At 44.0% G+C, this 24,720-nt stretch overlaps 3 protein-coding genes across 34 annotated transcripts; 1 reads left to right on the top strand and 2 right to left on the bottom strand.

Annotated features, from left to right (window-relative positions):
- Positions 1,473-5,980, top strand: LOC110432952. Of its 32 annotated transcripts, none has more exons than XR_002450272.1 (8): positions 1,473-2,395; positions 2,661-2,755; positions 3,598-3,656; positions 3,770-3,808; positions 3,944-4,002; positions 4,133-4,198; positions 4,305-5,070; positions 5,731-5,980. XR_002450272.1 is itself a non-coding variant. In XM_021454257.1 (6 exons), the coding sequence occupies exons 2-6, from the start codon at positions 4,193-4,195 to the stop codon at positions 5,901-5,903; spliced, it is 414 nt and encodes a 137-aa protein (XP_021309932.1). In that variant the 5' UTR covers positions 3,770-4,002; positions 4,133-4,192; the 3' UTR covers positions 5,904-5,980. The 32 variants fall into 32 exon arrangements, 1 of the variants encoding a protein (XP_021309932.1); XR_002450264.1 differs by having other exon boundaries at positions 3,930-4,002; XR_002450278.1 differs by having other exon boundaries at positions 3,598-3,680.
- On the bottom strand, positions 9,538-10,606 carry LOC8055845 (nuclear transcription factor Y subunit C-6). The gene has a single exon (XM_002460379.2). It carries the CDS (start codon positions 10,458-10,460, stop codon positions 9,852-9,854), a length of 609 nt encoding a protein of 202 aa, XP_002460424.1. The 5' UTR covers positions 10,461-10,606; the 3' UTR covers positions 9,538-9,851.
- Positions 18,515-19,333, bottom strand: LOC8055844. Its single transcript, XM_002460378.2, has one exon. The coding sequence runs from the start codon at positions 19,228-19,230 to the stop codon at positions 18,961-18,963; it is 270 nt and encodes an 89-aa protein (XP_002460423.1). The 5' UTR covers positions 19,231-19,333; the 3' UTR covers positions 18,515-18,960.

Genomic DNA, 24,720 nt, shown 5'->3' with positions numbered 1-24,720 from the left:
GTTACTTGCTGTTTGTATCCACATTCTCTTTCTGATATTTTTTGTTACTGTAGAGAGTATGCATCCATCCCGTCATATCGGACCACCTTGCTTGCTTTCTTTCGTGGACCATAGCAAGCCGTTGCTGGAGGCCCATGAGGGCATGGAATGTAACACACACATCTCAGTCTAGTTTGCATCTGAGCTAGTTTTGTTTTCCGGCCCACTACTGCACATCCCCATTTCATTGTCAAACAGCACACACACCTCATCGTCTGGCACGTCACATTTCATGGAGATCATCACTCATCGTTAACATTCTCATTTTTGGGTGAGTTTGATGGGTGTCAAGGACCAATTCTTAGCTTTAGGAAAAAAAGTAAACTAGGTGATGGTTTTCAAATTAGGTTCTGTATCACAACCAGAATTTTAGACTTCTCCAAATAATGTGGGTTTCTCTTAATGTTTTAGCATTCAAAATTTAGTATAAACTTTGCCTACCAAATGGCTCCTATTAGGGATTCCATATGCTATGACTAGTGATAGTGTTTTATTACTACTTAAAATATTAAGAGAACTCTACCATTTTGGTATTGCTATGAAGGTATTTGGTTGTCAGCTAGTAATATTGCAATTTCCTAATCTTCTTTTTACCATTATTCAGCAAAAGCATGGTATGATTGCACAAACTCCTAGCACAATCCTATTATTGTTTCGTTTAGACGGGCATTATTGGGGAATAAGCTTCTAGTGTGGAATAGTGTTGTAGCAAGGTTAATGAACGTAAATATAAAAGGGGAAGGGACATTTTTTTTGTTGCTTTGAAACCAACGAACGAGATCTTGGTAACAAGAGGATGAAAGTTTCAATGGCTCTTTGGCATTTGAATTTGCCTTTGAAAATTAAGATTTTCATGTGGTTCCTAAAGAGAGGTGTTATTTTAAAAAGGTAACTTCACAAAAAAGAAATTAGATTGGTAACGATTTTTGCTTTCTTTTGCTGCATGGAGAAAATTCAACATTTGTTCTTAGATGGATGTTATACTAAAATTATGACGTGTGGTTTACCTCGTACTAGGCTTGCGAACACCCATAGCCATAGATCTTACTGACCTTTTTAGTGGGTGGTACAAGCAAGGGGTAGAGCGAACAATGCTAATATTGTTGGTAGGAGGGCTACCATTTGCTGGAAAACACAACTTACAAGAAACAAAATTGTTTTCGGCGTATGACACAACTTTTTTGCAGGTCTTGTACAGGGGAATGCACCAGTTGTGTCATTACTCAGTAGGCATAACTGCAAAAAGATGTGATGACAACAAGGAACTGATCCTCCAAACGCGTCAAGCACTGGAAATAGTGGTTATGCATTTTGTTGCTTACTTTAGATGGTTATAAGTGATGTTATGATTGAATTTTAAGTGGAACTGATCTGATTCCCTTGCTCCCTAATGGATGAAGTCAGATTATTTTTCTTTGTAAAAAAGAAGCTCAATTAGATGTACTTCAGTAAGAGGTGGATCTAGGCTTTGGTTGTGGGGCCACCTAGCCCACGGCTTTTGCTAAAATAGGTTTACCTCTCCTTACAACTACAAAGACTGCCTCCTGCGAACGTCGTCCCGCGCGCCCCCTCGCCCGCCTCCCGCGGACCTCGCCCTCGTCCGCCGTCGCCCGCCTCCTCCGGACCTCGCCCTTGCGCTCCCGCGGACCTCGCCCGCCTCCTACCTCGGCGCGGATCAGGTCGCGCGGATCCGCGCGACGCAGACCTCGCCCGCCTCCTCCTCCACGCAGATCGCCCCGACAATCAGGGTAGCAGCGCAACGAGGATTTCACATCGACCCTATTCACCGCCGGCGTCCCCGCCGTTCCCATCGACACCGCCCCCTGATCCTATCCCGTCCGGCATCGACGGCCATGGCGGCGGAGGAGGAAGCAAGTTTGCACAACCTCCCTTTGCCCTGTTCGCTCCCACTCCGCCTTCGCCTCCACCTCCCGCGCCTACAATCTGCACGCGCCCTCCCACAAGTGCGCCCAATCTATGCACCCTGTCCCCCGATGTCACACCCCTACCCTGCTCTACACCACCGTCGCCGCAGATGGGACTGAGCTCTGCCACAGTCCCACACGGCCCATCCTTCGTCATCCCGGCCTCCAGCACCCCTCCCCCCATCTGCTACACCCTGTCACAACACGGCCAAAAGTGGCTGTGGGTGGTGCGGCCATGATCCCAGGCCAGATCTGGGCGTCGCGATGGAGGATGCCAGCTACGAAGGCGTCGCTGCCGCAAAAAACAGGATCGTACGAGGGCTACATCATCGTCAAGGCGGCCTCCACGGATGGGGAGGGAGACCTAGCCTTCTTCGTAGGAGATCTTGGGGATCTTGCCGCCCCTGCTGAGGACGACACTGTGCCGATGGGTAAGAATCTCGTTCTTGGCCTCTACCACATCATGGCTTTCAGATTCGTCATCACCCTCCAAACCTCACCACCTCACCAGCGCTAGCCACTCACGGTGAGATGCTTAGGGCCATGCATGATACAAGCACAGGGATTTCCCTCTCCGGTTTCCTATCTGCTTTCTTTGATTTGTTCCAGTACAAGCAGTAAAAGCAGTTACTAATGCTTCTTCCATTGATTTGTTCGCAATAAAATCATGCTTCTTCTATTTTGTTGCCATGCAAGGTTCGAGGTGCCAATGATCTATCACTGCTCCTAATAGCATAAATACATGTAAAACTGACACGGAAGGATGATAGCTTGAAAGATCCAACCTCTTGGTATATGTCTTTTCCATGATCTTACAATTTTTCAGTTTAATTTGTGGGGGTTCCACAGGGAAAAGGATTTTGTTTTGAGAAAAACACAACAATACAATTTTTGTATCTATCTATTCTTACAAATGAATCATCCCAATGATCTCTTGGTGCCATTTCTTTTTATGTTTTACTGCTTTCTAAATTATTTGTATTTAGAATGCTCTGCTTTCAGTATCTGCATGCAGTAATATTTATTTGTAATTGCTCATTAGGTGGGTGAGTTCGTTTTTAGTAGCATCAAATAGTCATGTAGTATCTGCCTATGCTGCAAGGAAGCAAATGCCTTCTTAAAATGTTCTGCGCACACTAGGCAACCTGGTGCCAAAGCCAATCTATATTGTAGAAAATGGTAAATGGTAATACGATAATATTAAAAACTTTGGACATTTAGATATGTTATACTCTTGCGTGAAACAGATCAAGGGACGATATGTTAGCAAGAAACTCTAGGCATTCCAATTGTGGTTGCATGTAGAATCTGCAGGGAGCTGCAAGTTGGGTAGAGACTGGGTCAAGTACAAATAGAAGTACGATGTTTAAATCATGGCAGTTATAATTTTGATACTAAATTGAGCTGGCTCTTTGTTTGAATCCAATAAGATCTAATATGCCTAAAATGATTTTTATTTTAACCATGGGCACCCATAATCTCTTCGCTCTCTGTTCTGCACTTGCTTCCTATTAATATTCTTCTTGTGTTTGAGTTGTTTTTTCATTTAACTTGCAATGTGGACCAGCAAAGATCTCTATTTTCTGACCATCTAATGTTATGTTTCTATTAAATGGTGCTGTTTTTTATTCAGGAAATATCAAAGTTCAGATATGAGATGCAAATATATTTTCTCAGCCTGATTCGTGGGAGGTGAGCAAGGCTCCTGATAGATTAGTAATGCTTCTTGTGGTTTTTGTAATGCTTAATTGTTGTGATTAAATAGCTAACCAATTCATGCTTTTTTTTTATTATATGTGGTCAAGAGCATAAAGGGGTTGGTAAACCATGATGACCATGCATAGGTGCTTTGAGGGACACTGAAATATCTTTTTCTTCAACTTAAAACTTTATTTCTGAAGCAGCGGCATGAATTAAGCAATATATCTGCTCTACCATTTATTCCTTCACTTGATTACCTTATAGGTGCCAACATGCAGGCACTTCAATCTCTTATGGAATGAAAGGTGGAAGCAAAGCCATGTCGGCAATGAATAAGGTACGTTGGAACCTGGAAGACACCATATTTGTTACTATCAGTATCAACACATCCTCTTAAGAATTTTTTTCTGTTTAACAAATTTTTTACTATATTCTAAGTGAGCTTCTGTATTTCCATGCACACTCAGAAATGGAACCAATCAAAGAGATAAAGATCATGAAAGAATGTTGGAAGCACTCAGCTGGACATGATGGTAATAGTATTGAGACCTTGCTGACTTGTTTTTACTTCAAAATTCAAAGCTGGAACTCTTATGTTGCCTGTGCATTGCATTATAAAAATATCTAACTACTACACAGATGCAACTCGTTAGGCGTCTGAGCTACTGGCATCTTCAACTCTGTCGGACACCTGGGCGGCTAGCGGCCAGCACCACTCCTGTGCAATGTCTGGTCAGCCTCTGCATTTCGCCTTCTCTACAAGACCGTTTCTCCGGTGAGTACTACGACACACATGCTTGAAATTTAGGATTGGTTGATTGTGAAATGTTAATGAGTAGTTGGTAGACAGTAGAGACCAGAGAAAAAGGTTTCCATATGCCTAAAACTGGTGATTGACATATTGTGAAATGTCAATTTGCAATCCATCATATTTGCATAAAATTAAGGCTGAGCACTGATTTCATGGAACTTGAACTCCAACTTGGTGCTATATTGATGATACCATATTGCATATAGTATTTATGGATTCAAATTCTTGGTCCACACCGGGAGGATGGGATGACTATATTGGATCCTTGGTCGTTTTGTTGTCATCATCATGTTTCAAAATCAACCCGCTGCTACTGCCTGCACAATTTTATTGAACTCCATCAATATGTTTTGAAGGTTCATGTGGAATATTGGCTGATCATCAGGTATCTCAACTTTTTTTTTTGTGTACGACATTCAAATTCCCTTCAAAATTTAGTTGATACATTATAACATCATTCTTGAATCTGGAGCTTCTTTCAGATACAAGCAAGCATGCCCATTTTTACATGATCTACCATGCAGGTTGCATCAGCACCTTTTGTGACAAATCAATGGCTTAATTCTTTAACCGCATGCAAGATCATTCTAGAAGGTACATGATATTGTGCCCTCCAATTTTGTATCTATTCTCATAATGCCCCCAATGCATTCTGATTCTGATAACATGAAAATCTATCAACGATATAATTTTAGAACTTCTCACTTGCTCCATATACTTCTGCATGTTATAATTATAGCTTGACAGGTTCCCATCCAACTGAGCAAACTGAGCGAGATATGTTCCATAAACTTCAAGATTTGTAACTGAAAGAACATATATAACAATTAAAAGTACACCGTGTTTATGCATCGTCATCATTTTCTAGCAGCAGTGTATTTCATAACTACTATTAACTGTTTGACAGTAGTAAAGTATACAACATCAGCCAGGATACACTCTTTTGTTTGAGGAGCCTTTTGCTATAGCTTTACCCTAGGAGCAAATTATGAACTTTGGTTCATCGAAAGAAGCAAGCCAGCCATACTAAGCTTATGTTTATCTTTCCCTCAATACTTCACTCATTTGCGAGAGCAATACACTGTTTGTTACCAACTGCCATCAGTTAATTATCTTAGTTGACAAATGATAAGTTAGAGACATATAACATTAAAAAGTTTGATATCTCGAGTCTTGAATACCATTTTTTTTTCCTCTTTTCCATGGCTTAAGACTGAATTCTATTTGCTACTGTATCTACTTCATGGTTTGCAGTTCGTGTGGCAGGGAGACTTATATGTACTCTGAGTGACGATGGTGCTATCATGGCTTGGGATTCTGGCAAAGGAGAGGAGTTTATTATTTTTCATCTTTTTATTTATTTTTTAAAAAACTATATACTATGTTCTATAACTTGGATAAGCAGCGTTCTCTGCATTATGTACTAGAATCTGGAAGGGTATGTAGAAAATTTCCAAAGGTTTTGTGAGATCCATGTGTTTAATTTCATAGTATTGTTTTCTTATCATGCGATCCATGTGTTTTATGTATTAAAGTTTAGTTATCCCGTAGCAACGCACGGGCACGAACCTAGTCTTTACAAAATTTGGAATTATATATGCTGATGGTGTTAATTGATCTAAATCGCTAAGTAGACCGGTTGAGTCTGTTTTTTTTTTGTTATTTTTATTTTGATTAACTAAGAATAGATCATGATTAATCGTGATCTTTTGTCTGAGGCAGTTGTGATGCCCGTCTCGGTTAATCATTTTTTTGTCCGCCTCTCCACCATAATAGTGGCATGGGATGAGACTATTGGAGTGTGGAGGGCATCTAGCCAGGGGGCGTCGACCGGCCATGTTGGAGCACCGTTCCATGCGTCAGCTTCCTGCCTTCCCGCGCCCAAGGAGGCAAGGATCAATAAATAAAAATGTGTGGTGATGAATTCGTCACAAAACTGAAGCCATCTGCATGTTAATATCTGAGCCATGTGTGCACTGTTCACCGAGACAGCCGCGACGATGATGACCATTGACCGGAGCGAGGAGGCACGTACGCCATGGGAGTCACAGAAGCAAAACCCTGAGTGGCCATGCCTGAGCTTTTTTCGAACTTGCTCCTCCTAGGCTGTCTGCAAGGAATCAAGTTCGTGCGCCCCTAAATCATTGACCGCTGGCTGGTGACGATACGGTGATGATCGGAGATCAAGAGCGACACGGAACTGAAAGTGTTTGGAAACGAAATCTTGGGCGATTGTATGCTGCGAATGCAAGTCCATTGTGGCGTGTGCGAGGAGCGAGAGCGACGTGAAACGGACGTCTGCTTGTTCTCTGATGGATGCTAGCCGAGCTGGTGTTGTGTGCCGCGGCCTGACGTAGTGACACGGAGGGAAGGATGCTGCCGTAGCTCCAGCTGCACTGTGTCCATCTCGATCAGATATACTGTGACCGCTCGATCGGCTGGCTGGACAAACTGGCTGGCCTGACATCAAGATCATTTCGGCTGTTCTGTTGCTGAAAGCGCTCGTGGGCGCGGGCTGTCCGGGGTTGTTTGGTTCATGGCCACACTGTGCCACGCCACAATGATGGCAGCCACAGCATGGCCACACTGTGCCACGCCACAATGATGGCAGCCACAGCATGGCCACACTGTGCCACGCCACAATGATGGCAGCCACAGCATGGCCACACTGTGCCACTGGCATGGCGGTGGCGGAGAAAACGCCCGCCACACTCGCCACGGCCTCGCCACAATCGCCATGCGCTACACGACAACCACAAGCAGCAAAAAACAAGAAAGAAAGACATGTGGCCACCACAGCTAAAAATAGAACCAAACAGCTGCCTTCACTCCGTCCTTTCGTTGCCTTGCCGCCGGCCTCAACGTCTGCCTGCGGGTGGTTGCCCCGTGTCCCTTTCGCTCCGGTGGCCCGCCTGCAACTGCAAGCATTCTGGTTCTGCTGGGTTTCTGCCTTTCTGGCAACCGCCCCGCGGCGTGAGGACACGCGCGCGCGCTCACTTGGCGGGAGAGCTGCAGGGGGAGGCGCATTCCAATGCGAGCAGGAGCAGCCGCGGTCCAATCGCGACGGGTTGTGCTAGGGCACGGCACCGGACGCTGCCGCCGACTAGCCCTCGGCTCCTGGCGGCAGTTTTTCGAGGAAACGTTGCATTGTCCGATCTGAATTTAGGCCTTGATTAGGTGGGAATTTTTTTTTTGATTTTGGCTATCGTAAGAATTTCATTTGTATTCAATAATTATTATCCAATTATAAACTAACTAAACTTAAAATATTCGTATCGTAAATTACAATATACAATTAGTTATTTTTATCTATATTTAATGTTCAATGCATGTGTCCGAAAATAAGAAATCTTGAAAAATTTTAAGATTTTGAGGTGGACTAAACAAGGCAATTGCAGTATCCGTTTGCAGGGAAAGACTACAAGGATTTAATGTTTGGCAGGCTGTTTTCTTTTTTGGCTGATGCTGATTTGTTATAACAGAAAATATTGTTTCATGACTGTTTCATGGAGTGACCACAGCAACTTCTGCTCTTCTGCTTGGCATGTTTTTATTAACAACAAAATGTGAGCACATGGCGTCACTTTCGCATCGTATGCATTCAACACATTACACAGCAGAGTGACCTCAGCAGTACAGGGCACTATACCGTCCATAGCAATAACCACCACTGAGATTGCAGCATCATGCCCCGTTGTCTAGGTTTCAAATATTTGCATACCAGCAATGTTTGGTCAACCAGTTGAGCATAAAAGATACCAACAAGAAGACACAGTCAACAAGTGGGTAAATAAAACCAAGGCACTCCTTCGGAATCAGATAAAAACACCATGTGTGCAGCGGTATGAAAGAAAAATGATACAGAAATGAGCAGAGTAAAATTAATTACATGCATTTTTTCCCCACAATAAGCACAAGTTAGCATGGTATTGATAAAGGCAAATCTGACGACATTTACAAACAGCATATGGCAGTTTCATTTTCATGATTCCAGTAGAAAGAAATGCTGAGTTGCATGTTAGTGAAGACTGAAGAGGCTAATTTAACACAACACGCTTCGACCAAAGGATCTCAACTATCACCAAGTTCCAAAAGGGAGAGAAACATCCCAATTCACCAAGTTCCACAAGGGACAAAAAAGCATCCCAATGCTCGTTAAATCTGCATGACGCGTACAACCAATGCATGTACACAATATCAATGCCTGCATATGAGTAGACATCATAACAATCGTCAAATCCGCATGACGTGTATGACCAATGCATGTAGACAATACCAATGGCTCCATATGAGTGGTGTTCGACTAAATTGGTGGAAGAAGAAAACATATACAGATACTTGTGATTGATTCGTTTGGTGACCAATCAATTGCTAGGAAGTAGGGAACCACACTTGAGCCCCAATGGTCAGAAGTGTGGACACTGAAAAACTGAAAATTGGACAAATAAACCATCCTTTATGCACAGCTACACGGTTCTTCATTGCAAGCTCCAATAATTTATATGCTTTATTTCTACAAGCGCATAACAAGCTCCAATAATTTATATGCTATATATTCTAGAAGCGCATAACAGGAAATGCATACAGACTGCATATACACAAATCTGCAGTTTAAGGTAATGACCCTTCAATAAACAGATCATCAGGTCATCACTGCAGAACTAACTGATCAAAAATGAAAAATCATGCTTAAATATACTAACTCTGAAAGCTTTTTAAAGAAATAAATGATAAAACCTTATATAGTCCATTAAAAGACTAGCTTGAAACAAAACATGTTGTCAACAAAAGGAGATCGTCTAAAAAGGAAACGGTAAAAGAACTAAAGTATATATCCAATTAACCAGATAATGACACAAAGGAGAAACACGTTGCCCAATCAAATACATTCACCCATTCAGTTCATTAACCGATTGCATGCCATGCTAAACTACTGTACTCGGCATAGTACAACAAACAGAACTTCGAATGACACTCTTCAAAGCTCAAATCACTTAGATATTTAAGCTTGTTAGCATCACACAAGCACCTTCATGAGACAGCCACATTCTGGTTAGAGTGTTACACAGAAGCATGAAGAGCAGTAATTGCACAATAATTACCAGACGACCGCATAATACTTGTCTCATTACAGCATCACATGAGTTAGGCTTTGGCAATAGGCATACACCACCAGCCCAATCAAAGGGCGCCCCCCACTTACAACAATCTTACCCGGATTCTAGAATCAAACGCTCAATTCTTAAGCTCGAGGGAGGCCCATAAATCACAAGTCTTATTACGCGGTAACAACAGCAGCAGCAGCCGCCACAACTAAGACAGTCACAAACAACAAATCTGCGCTTACGAAACGATAACAGGGCGATGATGATACATTACTGCTGAGGCACATAGTAGTAGGCGAGGGGGTCGGTGGCCGGTACTCCCGCGGCAGGACGCGGGATCCCGGCAGCAGCAGCCGCAGCAGCTGCGGCGGCCGCCGCGTCGGCGTCCTTTGCGTCGTCGCGCGGAACGATGTCCACGAGGAAGTCGAACACCTCGGTGCGGGCGATGGCAGCGGCAATGTCGGACTTCTGAAGCGTGCGGCGCTTGTTCTCCTCGGCGTGCGCCCAGCCGCGGTGGGTGAGCTCGAGGATGAACATCTCGCAGGCCCGGGCGAACACGACGGGGGCCTCGGCGGCGATCATGCGGACGTCCTCGTCGGCCTTCATGATCTTCTTGATGCGGGCGAGCGGGAGGTTGTGGTTCTTGAAGTCGGTGGTGGCCTCGATCTCGCGGTACTGCTCCGCCCAGAACATCTGCAGCTGCTGCTGCTGCGCGGCGGCCGCCTGCTGGGCCGCGGCAGCTGCGGGCGGCGCGTAGAGCTGCGGCGCGTAGGCGGCCGCGCCGGCGGCCGCGCCGGGAGGGTACGCCGCCGGAGGGTAGGCAACGGGGGCGCCCATGACTGGAGGCGGCGGAGGGGTGCTGGATTTGCTGGGATCCATGGATTCGGGGGCAGCTAGGGTTGTGGCCTGTGGCGAGACGAGGAGGGGGATTGGGGGCGGAGGAGGAAGAGGAAGAGGATGGTGCTTTTCAGCTGGTGATTTTTCTGAGGCTGTTGGTTTGGTGCTTCTAGTACGGAGTAGGAGTGTATTTTGTTAAGACGGTTGTCCTCTCTCTCTCTCGGAGAAACGGTGAGAGCTATTAACTTTTTCCTTTTCCTGTATTCATATACTTCATGGCCACGTGTGAACTTAGGTCTTATTTAGTTTTCAAAAATCACATCAAATCTTACGACACATGCATGAAATATTAAATATAGATTAAAAAAATAACTAACTGTACAATTTACCTGCAATTTACGAGATAAATCATTTGAGCCTAGTTAGTCCATGATTAAACAATCTTTATCAAATACAAACGAAAATACTACAATGCCTATTTTACAAATTTTTTTGAAACTAAACAAGACCTTAACCTATTTAAGGTAAACAAACAATATGGCCATATATAATTTAACATAAAAAACGTACTACCTCGTCCGCGGAAGAATTAATTTTTAGAGTTGTTTTAAGTTAAGCTTTTGTAACGTCTCAAAAATTCACATTCAAAAATCACTCGCATTAAAAATTATTTTCAAAATATATTTCAAAAACTATAAAATAATTTGAGTTCTATAGTATCTCCATCTAATCCATCCATATTTTTTCGCGCACAAATAACAGCGAGTACCAGTAAGCTTACATGCAAGAAAACATAGCAGTGCACCTACACGAATATATATCTCATGCCTGCATGCAAGGACACGGTGATTAGGCACCGTCCATTTGCATACACCTGCATGCAAGGACACGGTGATTAGGCACCGTCCATTTGCATGCATCGTGCATGCAAATTAGGAATCGACCATGTGCTACAGTAGTATTTTTAATGGCACGCAGCTGAGCGCTTTGGCCTATAAAAAGCCAGCCTCGGATGCTCACTCTCACCACCCGAGAAACACGTTCACTCACTCGCTCACTCGCTCTCACTTCGCGTAAACCGTATACGGCCATACGCACAAGCCGAGCTCGACTGTCGTCGCAAGACGAGGTGAGCAGCTCATGAGCATCTCCTTGCTCTTCTCTGTCTTTCTGTAGTATTTTTCCGTATTTTTTCTTATATTTGTCTGTACCGATTCACTGCCAAGAACTCCACAAATAGAACCATGACATACAGAAGAGCTCTAATGATCTCTGCTAATTTCTCTTTAACCATACATGTGTGGGCCATAAGCATTAACTTCACCAAATAGTACATGCATGCATGCACTACCAGCCAAACAAATGCGCACGTGAAGCATCCATTCCTTAATCATCGTTAGCCTTTTTCGCATGATTAAAGTCCGGCCATTTCACAAATACCATATGCTAACTCTGATTTCAATAATTCTTTGTCCTAAATTCATCTAAAATCATGATATACATCCCATATTAATTTCATGATTTTTGGAGCTCATTTGAATTTATATGATTATTTATCTGTGCCTGTTGTCTGTGTCGGTCGTCGCGTGTTTTAGCTGACGGAGTGAACGAGCCCGAAAACGAGAACGTTGGAGACGAGTACCGCGAGTTTGACGTCGAGGACCCGGAGTGTCAGCAGGAGTTTGCCGAGGACGCCGACGGAGGCAAGTCCAACCGATCCCCTTTGATGCATATTGATCCTATTTTTAAACACAACCCGTAGAAGCCGTTTTAAATATTGCATGTACGATATATGTACGAAGTATTTTCGCTGCTTAGTTAAACCTGTTGAATAGCCATCCTTGAATTGATATTACCCGGTAATTGTCTTGTTCGAACCTATAAACAAATAATATGCTATGATAGAAATATTATTATTTAGTATGCTTAGGACTTGTTACTCATCCTGGATACTCATCGCTATATTTTCTCAAATATAATGATTTTAAAAGTAAAAGGTGTGAGTGGTGAAAATAAATTGTGGGTATTGTGAAAGGGTTAATGAACAAGTTATAGATATGATTACTATGGAGATGGGGCGGATGGGATCTCTTTTGGGGATGCCCTGGTGTTGTGGCTTATACCTTGCGGGGTTAAGCGTGAAGATATCCGCCTTGTCTTGATTAAGGACTAAGTTGATGATTCATCTTGCCTAACTCATTTATCGTACAACCACTCGCCTTGCATGGGAAAGGCTTAGTCTAAATCCCTCTAGTTAGTATGGCAATCACCTGGAGGCAGGTGTGCAACGGGACACTAAGTGATGTATGTGAAATTGTGGAAATATATGAAAAGAGCTTTGTGAATTATTGTGGTATCATGAGATGTGGCCTTAGTGTTCCCGTGGTGAGCGCCATTACTTAGCTATGGAGGGTAATGACTTTGATGGATCTGTGCTTGCACGACGGCGTAAGTTATGGTATCCTACTTGTGGGAAAAGTGTACAACCTCTGCAGAGTGTAAATCTATCTGGATAGCCGTGTCCGCGGTTTCGGACGGGTTATGGTTTGGTTTCAACAACTAGATGGGTTGGGATGAGTGAAAACATGAGAGTGAGTGTGATTTTGGAAATAAATGGTTGACTGCCATTGTGTTGTGGGAACAAGGGTTCAACAACATTTAAAATTATGATCAAACCCCCATTTTTAGAAATACTATCATATGTGGAAAAAGAGGTCTTTTACAACAGTATTTGTGAAATGAAACTTTGCATGTGTAAAAAGATAGCTTTATACAAATAAAACTAAGCCTCATCCTTGATTTATCCATATGCATATATATTGTTAACCCCTTCCGTAGGGTAAGGTTGGATTTGCTGAGTACTTTGTACTCACCCTTGCTTTATTAAACAGAGGAAGATCCGGACTTCGATCCCGAAGTGGCGTTCGAGTAAGGTCATGTCTGCACCCAACTAAGCCTGTGGCATTGGGACTCGTCAGATGTTCGATGGTGATATCGTTTGTTTCTGGGTTCTTTGGACCTATGTTGTATTTTGGTGTCTTATTATTATAGCGTGCCTTCCTTGTCCACGCTTTCCGAGACTACTGCGCTGAAACTTATCTGATGTAATAAATGTGTCACTAGCCTCGTGGGACTAGTATTGTATCACATTTGAGTTCCTGGTTTACCAGGGGCGCTTCAGCTTTTAAACTTTGATTAAATTTCTAGAAAAATACTAAGACTTATAGTATTAAATCAGTATTATTTGATTTATTATAGAATATATTTTTAGAAGATGCGTATTTTATGTCATAAATGTTGTTATTTTTTCTATAAAGTTAGTAAAATTTTAAAAAAATTGACTGACACGGATTCTAAAAATTGATTCTTTCGTGGACGAAGGGAGTATTAAACATATATTAAACAAAATAACGTTTCGGGATCAATCAGATCATTTTTAGTTTAACGTATCCAACTCAGCACAAATGTAATTTGTAACTAAGGTGATGTTTGTTTCGTTGAAATTTGGTTGGGCTGATGTTTATTTGTTGTAAAAGAAAAAAATTATATATCATGGCTGACAAGTCGCGCTGATAAGTTTAAGTGAATAGAGGTATAATAAGATGGCCACGTAGCTTAGAGGAGCTAGTTCTTTTCTAGGAGAACTCACCACTCAAAAAGTGAAACTAAATCTTGAATTCATCATAGAGTAAGCTCTATCGTGATCTGAGATTCATAGAGTAGCTACACAACAGCTCCATATCCACAAAACGGCGGGAATAGCCTATGCACACTTCTTTTACGCATATTTATTCAAAAAAAAAGGTGTATGTTTTTTGAACACAAATGCAAGATCTTGACACAAATATTCATGACCATCCAACATTGACATACAAGATAAATAATTGATTAACCCATGTCCATGACAACATCTCTACAATATTACCAATGTCCATACATAAAAATGGTTAAAGATTAAATGACGATTAGTCTTCTATTACGTACTAGTCTATATCTCATATAAAGATAAATCCTACTAACCTAATTCTCTAGCATCTCCTTAAGCCACATCATCCACCTTCTCCTGCTACCATACCACACCATCTCCTCCGACGCACGAACGGCTAACGAAAACTGATCCAACCTACACCTCGAAGAGGTATAAAAATAATTTCACTAGCGATTCCTCTTCCACAACCACCATCGTCGTCCTTCTTGCGTACTTCATCAATTCAGGCACGGAAATTATTCGACGGTTGATTCCTCTTCCACAATGCCCCATCGATTCTTCTGGAAACTGCCACGGCGTCTCCGCACTCTACCTTGCCGGCACGCATAGGATCGCTGAATATGGGACCTCCGGTGGGTTCCGCCCCACTCGGTAGTGATGCGTTGCCTCGTCTGTTTTCCTACGGAGCTTTCCCCATGATGGCTTCCTCGTCGGTCGCCGTGTCTGCACCCTTGCCGGCCGGCGGTACCGCCCCACTCCCCGACCCCGGGCGGCTGTTCGCCGCTAAGCTCGGCAGGGGAATCTTGATCCATGCGGTTGCCGCTATAAAGGGAGGAAAAACAGAGGAAGGGGATCTGGGAAGACAGCTGAGGTCTGAACGGATGTGAAATGTTTTGGAGAAATTTTTTTTGTGAAATTGGAGCGTAAGAACTAAACGGGGCTAAAAAATTTTGAGACTAAAATTTTGGGCTGCAACTATGCACGCACTCCCATAGAAGCCCACCAATGACAATTGCAACTGCAAGTTGTCATTGGTGAGCTTCCATGAGAGTGCGTGCACAGTTGTAGCCTAAAATTTTGTCCTTCAAATTTTTTTAGCCCCGTTTAGTTCTCAGACTCCAATTCCACACAAATTTTTCTCTTTATGCCAAAAAATTTTAAATCTAAACAGGCCCTAAGGGGAGGAGAGGCCATCCCTGTATAGTGTAACCGTGCATCTACATTTGAAGCGTGAGGTAACGTGGCTGATTTTTTTAATAAAAAAAGGGTCGGCAGTTGAGTGGCAATGCGTGCATCCTGACAAACGCATGCAGTTTTGTTTTGACGGCTGTTACCTTTAAATTTCATACTACCCTGGGAAACTCACGTAAAAGCTAGAATGTGCATTAACACACCTTCATCTCTATCTATAGAAACTATACAACCATTAAATAATACCACCACTCCTCCGATCCATATACACATCTTGATTCTTAGTAATTAACATTTTAATTTATTTATATTTATTTTTCATACCCGTATATTACTTCTTCATACCCGCGGCAAAGCGCGGGGAATTCTCCTAGTTCTAAGTAAACAAGAACAAGAACTATGGCCAAGTCAACACGAAATGCATCCATATATAGTGGCGGTACTGGCTTCCGAAATAGAACCATCCGATGTAACTATACATCAGTTATACCTTTTTCGGTATTGTTGGGACAAAATGAGAATCAAGATTGAAACTAACAAAGCTTGATTCTTCACTACCATGCTCACGAATGAACTTGTGAAGGACCATACAAGTAACAACCAACATTTTTACTTCCCCATGTGGTAGTTAGGCATCTTGTATAGAATTTATCACTCCATTTTCAAAACTCCAAAAGACATCTTAATAATACTTCAAATAGAATACTGAATGCGATTGAATTTTTTCTTAGGTGTTTTGGGATCCATACCTCTATTCCACTCCGGCATATGATTCTTTCACCCTTGTAAGGAGCTAGATAGCCGAGCCGATTAGGATATCCGGCATCAACACAACATAGTATTTGCCTAAACATTGTCTAGAAAATATAAGTTAATATTTGCTATCATACAAAAGAGACAAAACGACTAATTAATCATTCATATTGCCTTGTGGAGGATGTGGGAAGATTTCTTTTGTCCACACTGATTGCATTGTATAGCACACTTGTGTCATGCATAGCTCTCGGTTGACCCGTGGACACACATGTGAACCGCAAGTCAAAATCACAAACTGCTAAGACATTTTGAGTGTCTATCCCCGTTTTCCTAGTATACCTCGTCTTTTCATGGGATGAAAGAGAAACTCGAATATGTGTACCATCTATAGGCGCAGTCTTTAAAATATGGATATGCTCATCTATCATCTCTTATCCTCCTATGAACCACAGGAAAATTGGGGTCCTTAGGTCTAATGAAATCCTTTGCCATGGCCATCAAAGAGTTAAGGACCTCATCAAATTTCCTAGTAATCATCTCACCCGAATGCTTGAAACGACTTTGAACTTTTCGACTCGACTCATTTCCGGCACAAGTATCATAGGTAGTTAAGATGCAAGGATGGTTGTAGCTCGTACCTCTCCACCAATAAACCATTAAGGTCCGCCAATATTTCATTGCTCATGCAAAGTTGATCATGGTATCACCCTAAAGTGTGCAATGTCTTTAGAAACAAACCCACATGCCACTGGTGGTTGAAGTCCTTGGTGGGTTTTTGATCTCGGTACATGTCAAAATATATTTGTGCAAGCATACCACTATCTAATACATTTTTTTTTAAAAAAAAATCATCGCTTTTGTCATCATCAAGGGGTGTGATGAGGTTCGAACTCATAAGATTCCAATGATCTTGCTACTCATTAACGATGTTGCCAAACATCACCTTCAAGTCATCTTTATTTTGGAGGGGCTTCATCTTACACTTGCCAACACTAGGAATTTCCTAAAACATGTGAGAAGGTTCAAAATAAGTATTTTTTTTTCTAAAATGCAGATAACAACAAAATGTGGATAGCATTATAATCCAACACTCACCTTTGCTATCTTCTTCCACCATGGGACTGGATCTATCTAATCTGTCCATGAGTGGTCCACCGGAGTAGTAGCACAGAGGAAGGAGGTGGGCAGCGTGGCCTCCCTGGCCACGACGGGGGAAGAGGCACAATCCTTTTTTCTCCGTCCAGTCGAGTGGGGAAGATGAAGAAACCAAAATAGAACAAACCGGTATGTAGATGGGTGTGTAATAACTAGTGGCAATGATAGATAATTTCCACCCAAATTCACGTGGAGGTATGAAATACCCTTTCGTGGAGCACCCCATGAGGAGTTGCTCCAGAATGATGAGTTTGACTCGTGGATTCATGTTTTGGTAAATCTAAATTTGGTGGATCTAGAGCGTTTGGGTAACATTTTGTGGAATAGAATATTTTTTATGAATGTAGAGCTGGTGGAGCTATCGTAAGGACATGGTGGGGGTGACCACCTAACTGTCGCTCCACTCCCTCTTCTTCTCAACCTTTTAGCTCCAGCTATCGAGTGCCTCGACCGAGCGTCCGTGACCATGACACGGTGAGAAGCGGTACTTAGCAGTACTTTTCAGTGAAGAAATAATATTTTTCTTTCATAATATTTCAACATCAACATAAGTATAAGCCAACTTTCAGCGAAATGAACTGGTTGGGCCTGTTTTTCTTGCTTTGGTTCGATTCAGCCCATCAGTGGCCCATTGAGGGCCCAATCGTCCCACGTGCACTGGTGCCTGCCTATCCGGTGGTTTCCTTCCCCATTCGTAAGCGTATCAAGCATCCTCTGCCTCTTCTATGTGGTCGGTAAGCAATGGAGGTCATAGCCATGGAAACGTCTGAGAGAGAGAGAGAGAGAGAGAGAGAGAGAGAGAGAGAGAGAGGGAAATGATCCGAAGACTGCAGAAATGGAAATGCCCTCAGCCGGGAAACCTCGAGCTGAACGTCGATGAATCTTTCTCGGCTGATGAAGCCAGAGCTGGAGGAGTCGTTCAGTCAGGAGCAGGCTGAGTAGACTTCACGAGTATAACTCGGTGCAAATGGAACTCAAGGCCTGCATCGACTAATCGAGGGTACCCTATTTTTTTCTTATAATAAATTAATCAACGATATTTTCTATCATAGTTTATCAGTCAAAGGAACAAATGAGAGGTGGTGTAGGCCAAGGATATACTACAACTGGAAACCATTCTTATTTATCAAACGATAACAAATCATCATCCAAACAGGGCCGTGCAGCCTGCTCTGCTCCACCAGTGGTTTGTGTGGAGGAAACGAGAAGCTTTTCCGGCTTTGCTTGCCGAAAGCTGTTGGACTCGCAATTAACTACTGCAAATTGTCTACTTGAAAACGACATGTGCCCAACTTATCCTTCCATTCCCTAGGAAGAGAAATCCTCCACAGCACACAGCCGCTAAACGCACTAGACAAGTAACCTCGCCGACGAAGGATCTCATCTTATACAAGCTGTTCGAGACATGTATCGGGTACTTTTGCAGCTAAAATTTACAGATGATCGAGATTAAAACATCAGGAACAAAAAAAAAAAAACAACTCAGTTTGTGCAACCGAAGCAAGATCGAAGTTGACTGGCTGACTAGCAGTAGGCTCCCTCTTATTGTCTTCACACAGGGGAGCTGCTCTGCTCGCCAGTTCGATCGAGGCCACGCATCGACGACGACGACGACGACGACGACGACGTGTAGATGCTACAAACATGGTCGCGCTCGCGCTCACGCTCACACAAACTTACTAGTAGCAGAGCAGGCGCGCGCGAACGGAACGGGGGGCGGCGGGCCGTCGGCTAGTCGAGGCAGGTGCCGCAGATGCCGTAGCCGCCGCTGCAACCTGGCCCGGTGCCGTCGCAGATCCCCGACGCGCCGACGAACACCGGGCTCCCGCGGCTGCCGCCGCGGCGCTTCCTTCCCCTCCTCCCGCCTGCTTCCCCGCCGTCGCCGCCGACCCAGGTGAAGATGATCCACGACATGACGGACAGCCACAGGATGACCGCGCAGTAGAGCGCCTCGCCTCCCAGGCCGCCCTCCGTCACGCTCAGGAACCGATCCGCCCCCATCTCTCTCTCTCTCTCTCTCTCTGCGAGCTAGTGCTGCCGTGTCCCTATCCGGTGCTGCTGCTGGTGCCTGGTGGTGGTAGGCGGTGGGTGTGAAGCACTGCGCCCCTGTGTAACTTTATAGTCGTCGGCCGGACCGGGGCCGGGTTGGAGCGACGCGAGGTGCATCGGTGACGATCGACGGGTGGAACGGACGGATGATCCGTCCCCGTCCACGTCCGGGCGCCGCCACGGCGGGAAAACGGTGCCTGCCGTCACGGGCGGAAACGTGCTGCCTTTGCTTAGCGTGCGCCGCAGGAGGGTCGGTCCTGTTCGCTTATCGTGTTTTTCTTTTTCGATTAACCAGTGAATAATATTTCTGGCTATAGTTCTTACAATAAATTAATAAATAATATTTTTAATCATAACTTTTTAAATCAGAGAACAGTTATCGGTCAGGATTGGGTTCCGCGGGGCCGCCACACCCCGTGTGCTGTCCTGTGGGCGGGCTTGGACGCGGTCCGTTCCAGGCGGCGCGCCGTGGCCTATCCTATTGGAAATTTTTGGCATGCACCTGCCTCGACTTTTTTGGGCATGCACCTGTGCTCTTGTATTCGTGTTCTACTACAGTAGTATTGTGTGGGTTTGGCGGTGGTACGCACAGTTTGGCCAAGTCAAGTCGTGGCTGGAATTGAACGCGCGATGTGGACGTTGGGATCGATGGCAAATTAATCGTAACGTAGGTAGCGAGTGGTTGAGCGACTGGGTTAAGCAATCGCGGATTCGCGGTCGCGGTTGCTTAGCCGGCGTGGCGTGGAGAATTTCCTCTGTTTTGGGAAACGGCTTACCGTTTCGGAGGGAATTGATTGAGCAGTGGAGGTTGCTTACGAACTAAGAAATGGGTCAAGAGTACACATTGGAGGGAATTGATCACTATGTAGTTTGTATTCAAATCTTTTTGAATCTCATGCAGGTTCACGCTACAATGAGGCTAGCTGCTTGACCATGTACAATCAAAAGTGACACCTGATATGAATAATATTTTTCTGTTTGAAAGAGTATATAGTGGAGTGCGAGCTATTTTTCATAAACAATTTTGGCTTTTATTGTGGGCCATGGTGCGGTAAGCGAGGTTATGAATTTTTCTATGGAGGTGCAATGTCACGGGAGTAGAATGTTACAGCAGTGGTCCTGGCCAGTCTCAATAAGATTTTAATAGAGTTTTATAAATATTGAATATGTCGATGTGGCACTATGTTACTGAAGAAAGAGATGATATAGTTTTATGGGAGTAGACAGGGTTTCATGAGAATGAGACTCTTTCCAAATATAAACTAGGAGCATACCCCGCGCGTTGCTGCGGGAATCGCGGATTAATGGATTGTGTAGTACGATGATGTGGACTATACTTATTTGTCTTGCTGGCGTGGACACTACAGTTGTCACATGTGCCATTGGATTTTAATTGTATATATGTGGTAGCACATTGCACGTTGAGATAAATAGTTAATGAGGTTTTACTTAGTGGATTTTAACTCAATATGGTAGTGCATTGCTTAGGTGGATAGCTTGCATGCTTAGAGAAATACTTAGTGGGGTTTAGGATTATAAGAGTTATAGATAAATTGAAAACTAAGTCATAAAACTCCCACTGAGGATAACCTAATACCAAAGGTCGTGAACCCTGATAAAGTCAAGGATCTTAGACCAATAAGTTTGTATAATGTGATATGTAAGATTGCATCAAAGGTTCTATCAAATCGCTTGAAAGTCATCTTGCCTTAAATCAATGGCTTACATTATTTGTTTAAATCAATGCCTTACATTATTGGCAACGTATCTAGTGCAAACTCATCTCCCGTGCAAACTATGCAAACTCTAGTCTGGACCGCAGGTACGTACAAAGTTCTGCTAGCTTATGATGGGCCGCTTGGGTTTAACGAAAATTGGATTGTTCTTATTACAAATTGGGAGACTACAATAAGATACCACATTAAAATTAATGGTGAGCTCAGTGAAGAAATTAGTCCGCAATGAGGCCTTCGACAGGGAGATCCGGCCTGTCCCCTATATTTTCTTGTTATGTGCTAAAGCCTTTTCACGCTTGCTACTTTCAGCAAAAACTACAGGTGACTTGTCTGAGATTAAAGTGTGCTAAAATACGCATCAATTCCTTACTGTTTACAGATGACTCTTTGCTACTCATGAAAGCCAATGAACGGCGTGCGAACCATCTACAAAATATCCTTTCTCCGGATGAAGATTGTTTGGGGGCAAACCATCTACAAAAATATCCAATGAACGGATGGAATCGATTGATGACTGGAGGTTGCTTACGAATTAAGAAATGGATCAAGAAGACGGGGTAACTTTATTGAGCATTGTGTTCCAGGCTAGCTCATTACTACCTGATGACAATCACGTCAAAAAAAAAAAAACTGATGACAAGGTAGTGGTCCGCGAAAATTTGTCACGACTCGCGACTTGTTTGCATCAGGTCAAGTTTAAAATTTTTCTCCCATGCAGTGCAACGCCTTCAGTGGACTGAGATTCAGTGACTTTGCTCAATAAAGTTACGTTGTAACTTTCTCTTCATCTCAACCGTCTAAATCAGATCTAAAGGTTGTCCAGCTCATGGAACTATCTGTCCGTGACTTGTTGGCTTTCATCCCACTAAAGGCCCGTTCGTTTCAGGGCTGGAACGGCCTGGAACTATTTCGGGCCTGGAACCATTTGATATTTTGTACTGGGCTGGAAATGTTCCGGGCCGTTTCAGGCCAGGAATGCTTAACCGAACAGGCCCTAAGTTTTTTCGCTATGCTCCATTCACCCATGCGACGGCACTCTCCTGTGATGTGCTGCGCTCCATGGGCAAGGACGACGCGATGGTGACGAAGAGAGCGTGTGCGGCCAGAACAGACGGTGGTGCGGCAAGCTGGCTGCTAGTGTTGCGAGCATGCATGTGTGGCCGAGGCGGAGGGTGGCGCGACAGCTGAGCGGCCGGCATGGAGAGTGATGTGGCAAGCTGCCTCCTAGCACTGCGACCGTGCATGGCCAAGGCGGAGGGCGGCACGACAAGCGCTTGCGCACAGAGCGACGCGGCGAGCTTGGCGAGTGTGTGCAGAGGGCAGCGTGGGAGCTCTTGACCTGTGCGACAGCGATGCGAGGCCGGCGTGGAGGGCGGCACATCGAGCTCGCGGCGGAGGCATCTTGAGGGAAATTGGGTGCGCCATCCGCCATGACGGTCTCCACGGGCGACGCCATTGAGATGGCGAGCCCGAGGACGACGAATGGGAGCCGAGGAAGTCTTCGCGAGCGCGGCAGCTGCTTGGGCTCATCCTCAGCCCGATGGCTCGCTAGGGTCTTGTAAATGGACATGATCGACGCCAATGAGTATGACGCATACGACGACGGCCGGGTAGAGTCCGATGAAAGGGGCAAGTAGAGATTTCGATGCAGAGACATCAGGTGTTGTTCCGGCTTTCGCGGTGCGGCGGAGCAGCAGCCTTGGTCCCTTGGCAGCTCGGCCATGTGCGACAGAAAGTTGAGCGAGAGAAGATGACGCGGAAAACGGCGGCGGCGGCGGTGGGACAAAGATGTTCAGCAGCGGCAGCGGCGAGCTGCTCCGCATGCAGCAGCATGTCGGTGCTGATGCAGAGTGCGAGAAAGAGGATGAGGGAGCGTCGGAGCGGAGATCTCGGTCCGGAGCCGACCGGTGCTTCTCCAGCAGCATCAGTTCACGGTTAGGAGAACTCCGGCTGGCTCCGCCTCCATGGACTCCTAGCTGCCTCATTTCCTTTGTCAAAAAACAGAGATACCGTACCTGGATTGGTTGCAAGCATTGTGACAGTTGGATCTCTCTTGAATGGTGGATGTATATGCGAAAGTTACCTTGTGACTTTCTTGAGCAAAGTTACTGAATCCGCCTCTGCCTTCACTACCGCCGCAGCTTCCGCTTGGCAAAGGCCGTGACGTACTGCACCGATCTCGAGGTAAGTCAAGCTACATGCCTTGTTTAGGTCTTGTTTAGTTCGTAAAAAGAAAATCTTTTAGATGTTACTATATGGGATATGTTAGCATAGACTAATCAAAAACTAAATTATATAGCTCGTTTAAAAATTGCGAGACGATTTTATTAAGTCTAATTAATTCATTATTACCACATATTATTTACTATAACAATTATAGCTAATTATAGATTAATTAGGCTTAAAAGATTCATCTCGTGATTTATAACCAAACTGTATAATTAGTTTTTTTTCATTTATATTTAGAACCAAACATATATGTGTCAAAAGATTCGATAAGATAGATGATTTTTTTTTTTTTTTGGTGAGGAACTAAACCAAGCCTCGAGTACAAGGAAAAAAACCGGTATTGCGACAAGTCGCCTGCGCTTTACAGTATTCTTTAAAACACGTTGTGGAGTGGATACAAAGTCTTCTCAAGAATATAATACGATTCATTTGGATAAAAAGTACGTCGAGTAATACTCCTACTATACAATTAACAATTGCCGATGTGTAGCGGAGACGTTAGGTCGTCGGAGCTGAAGTTTCACCTCCTCTGCAAATCTGCAATCGAGGCTATCTTCAATCGTTGTCACGTATCACAGGACGCAGGCGTGCAGCGCGCGCCGCTGGTCACCCGATCGACCTGTTGGCTGTTGATTCCGCTACTTCAGACGATTCATCTGTCCAAATTCCAGGTCAGTAAACTGATGATTACGTGATTCTGAATCTGATGGCTTTTGATTTCGCTGTTCAGAGTTGACTGACGGACAGACTCAGAACGCTCGCAGTGCCATGCTTGTGGCCACACCATTCGGTCGTCGTACGGTAGCCAACATCTTTATTTCCTGAAGAGAGAAAAAAAATGCATGGACAGTTCCACGCGTGGATGCACAGCAACGAGACTCTGTTGCGATTCACGACACGTGGATCTCTCCACCATGCAACCGCGAGACCGCGACGCGGGGCTGGGCTGGGCATAAAACTCCATCCGCTTGGCTCGCAATCGCGCTCGCAAACTCCCCAGAACTTCCGTACGTAGCAGTCAGGTGCTCGTGGACGCCGCGTTGGAATGGCCGGCCGGAAGACCTGATCAAAAGTTTTGAAGTCGGATTGAAAAAATAAGTGCCAGATAGCCTAATCCACCGCACTAACTAATCGATCGAGTAAGAGTATGCTCTCTCCATCCCAAATTGTCCAAGAATTTTGGAGAGTCAAAGCATTTTTATTTTGACTAAATTTATAGAGAAAAATACTAAGATTTGTAATGTAAAGTGAGTATACTATGAAAATATAATTAAGGAAAAATCTAATAATACTTAGTTGGTATCATAATAATAATAATTTTATCATATAAATTTGGTCAAACTTAGAAAAATTTGACTCTTCAAGATTCTTGGAATGACTTACAATTTGGGATGGAGGGAGTATATTACTTGAATTTCTCTACTTTTGATTGGGTTAGGTCAAATCATGAATTGAAGACCATGCTTATCCGAATCCC

This window comes from Sorghum bicolor, chromosome 2, assembly GCF_000003195.3.
Source record: "Sorghum bicolor cultivar BTx623 chromosome 2, Sorghum_bicolor_NCBIv3, whole genome shotgun sequence".
Taxonomy (NCBI): domain Eukaryota; kingdom Viridiplantae; phylum Streptophyta; class Magnoliopsida; order Poales; family Poaceae; genus Sorghum; species Sorghum bicolor.
The sequence above is the reverse complement of the archived record's forward strand: the minus strand, read 5'-3'. Positions and strand labels throughout refer to the sequence as shown.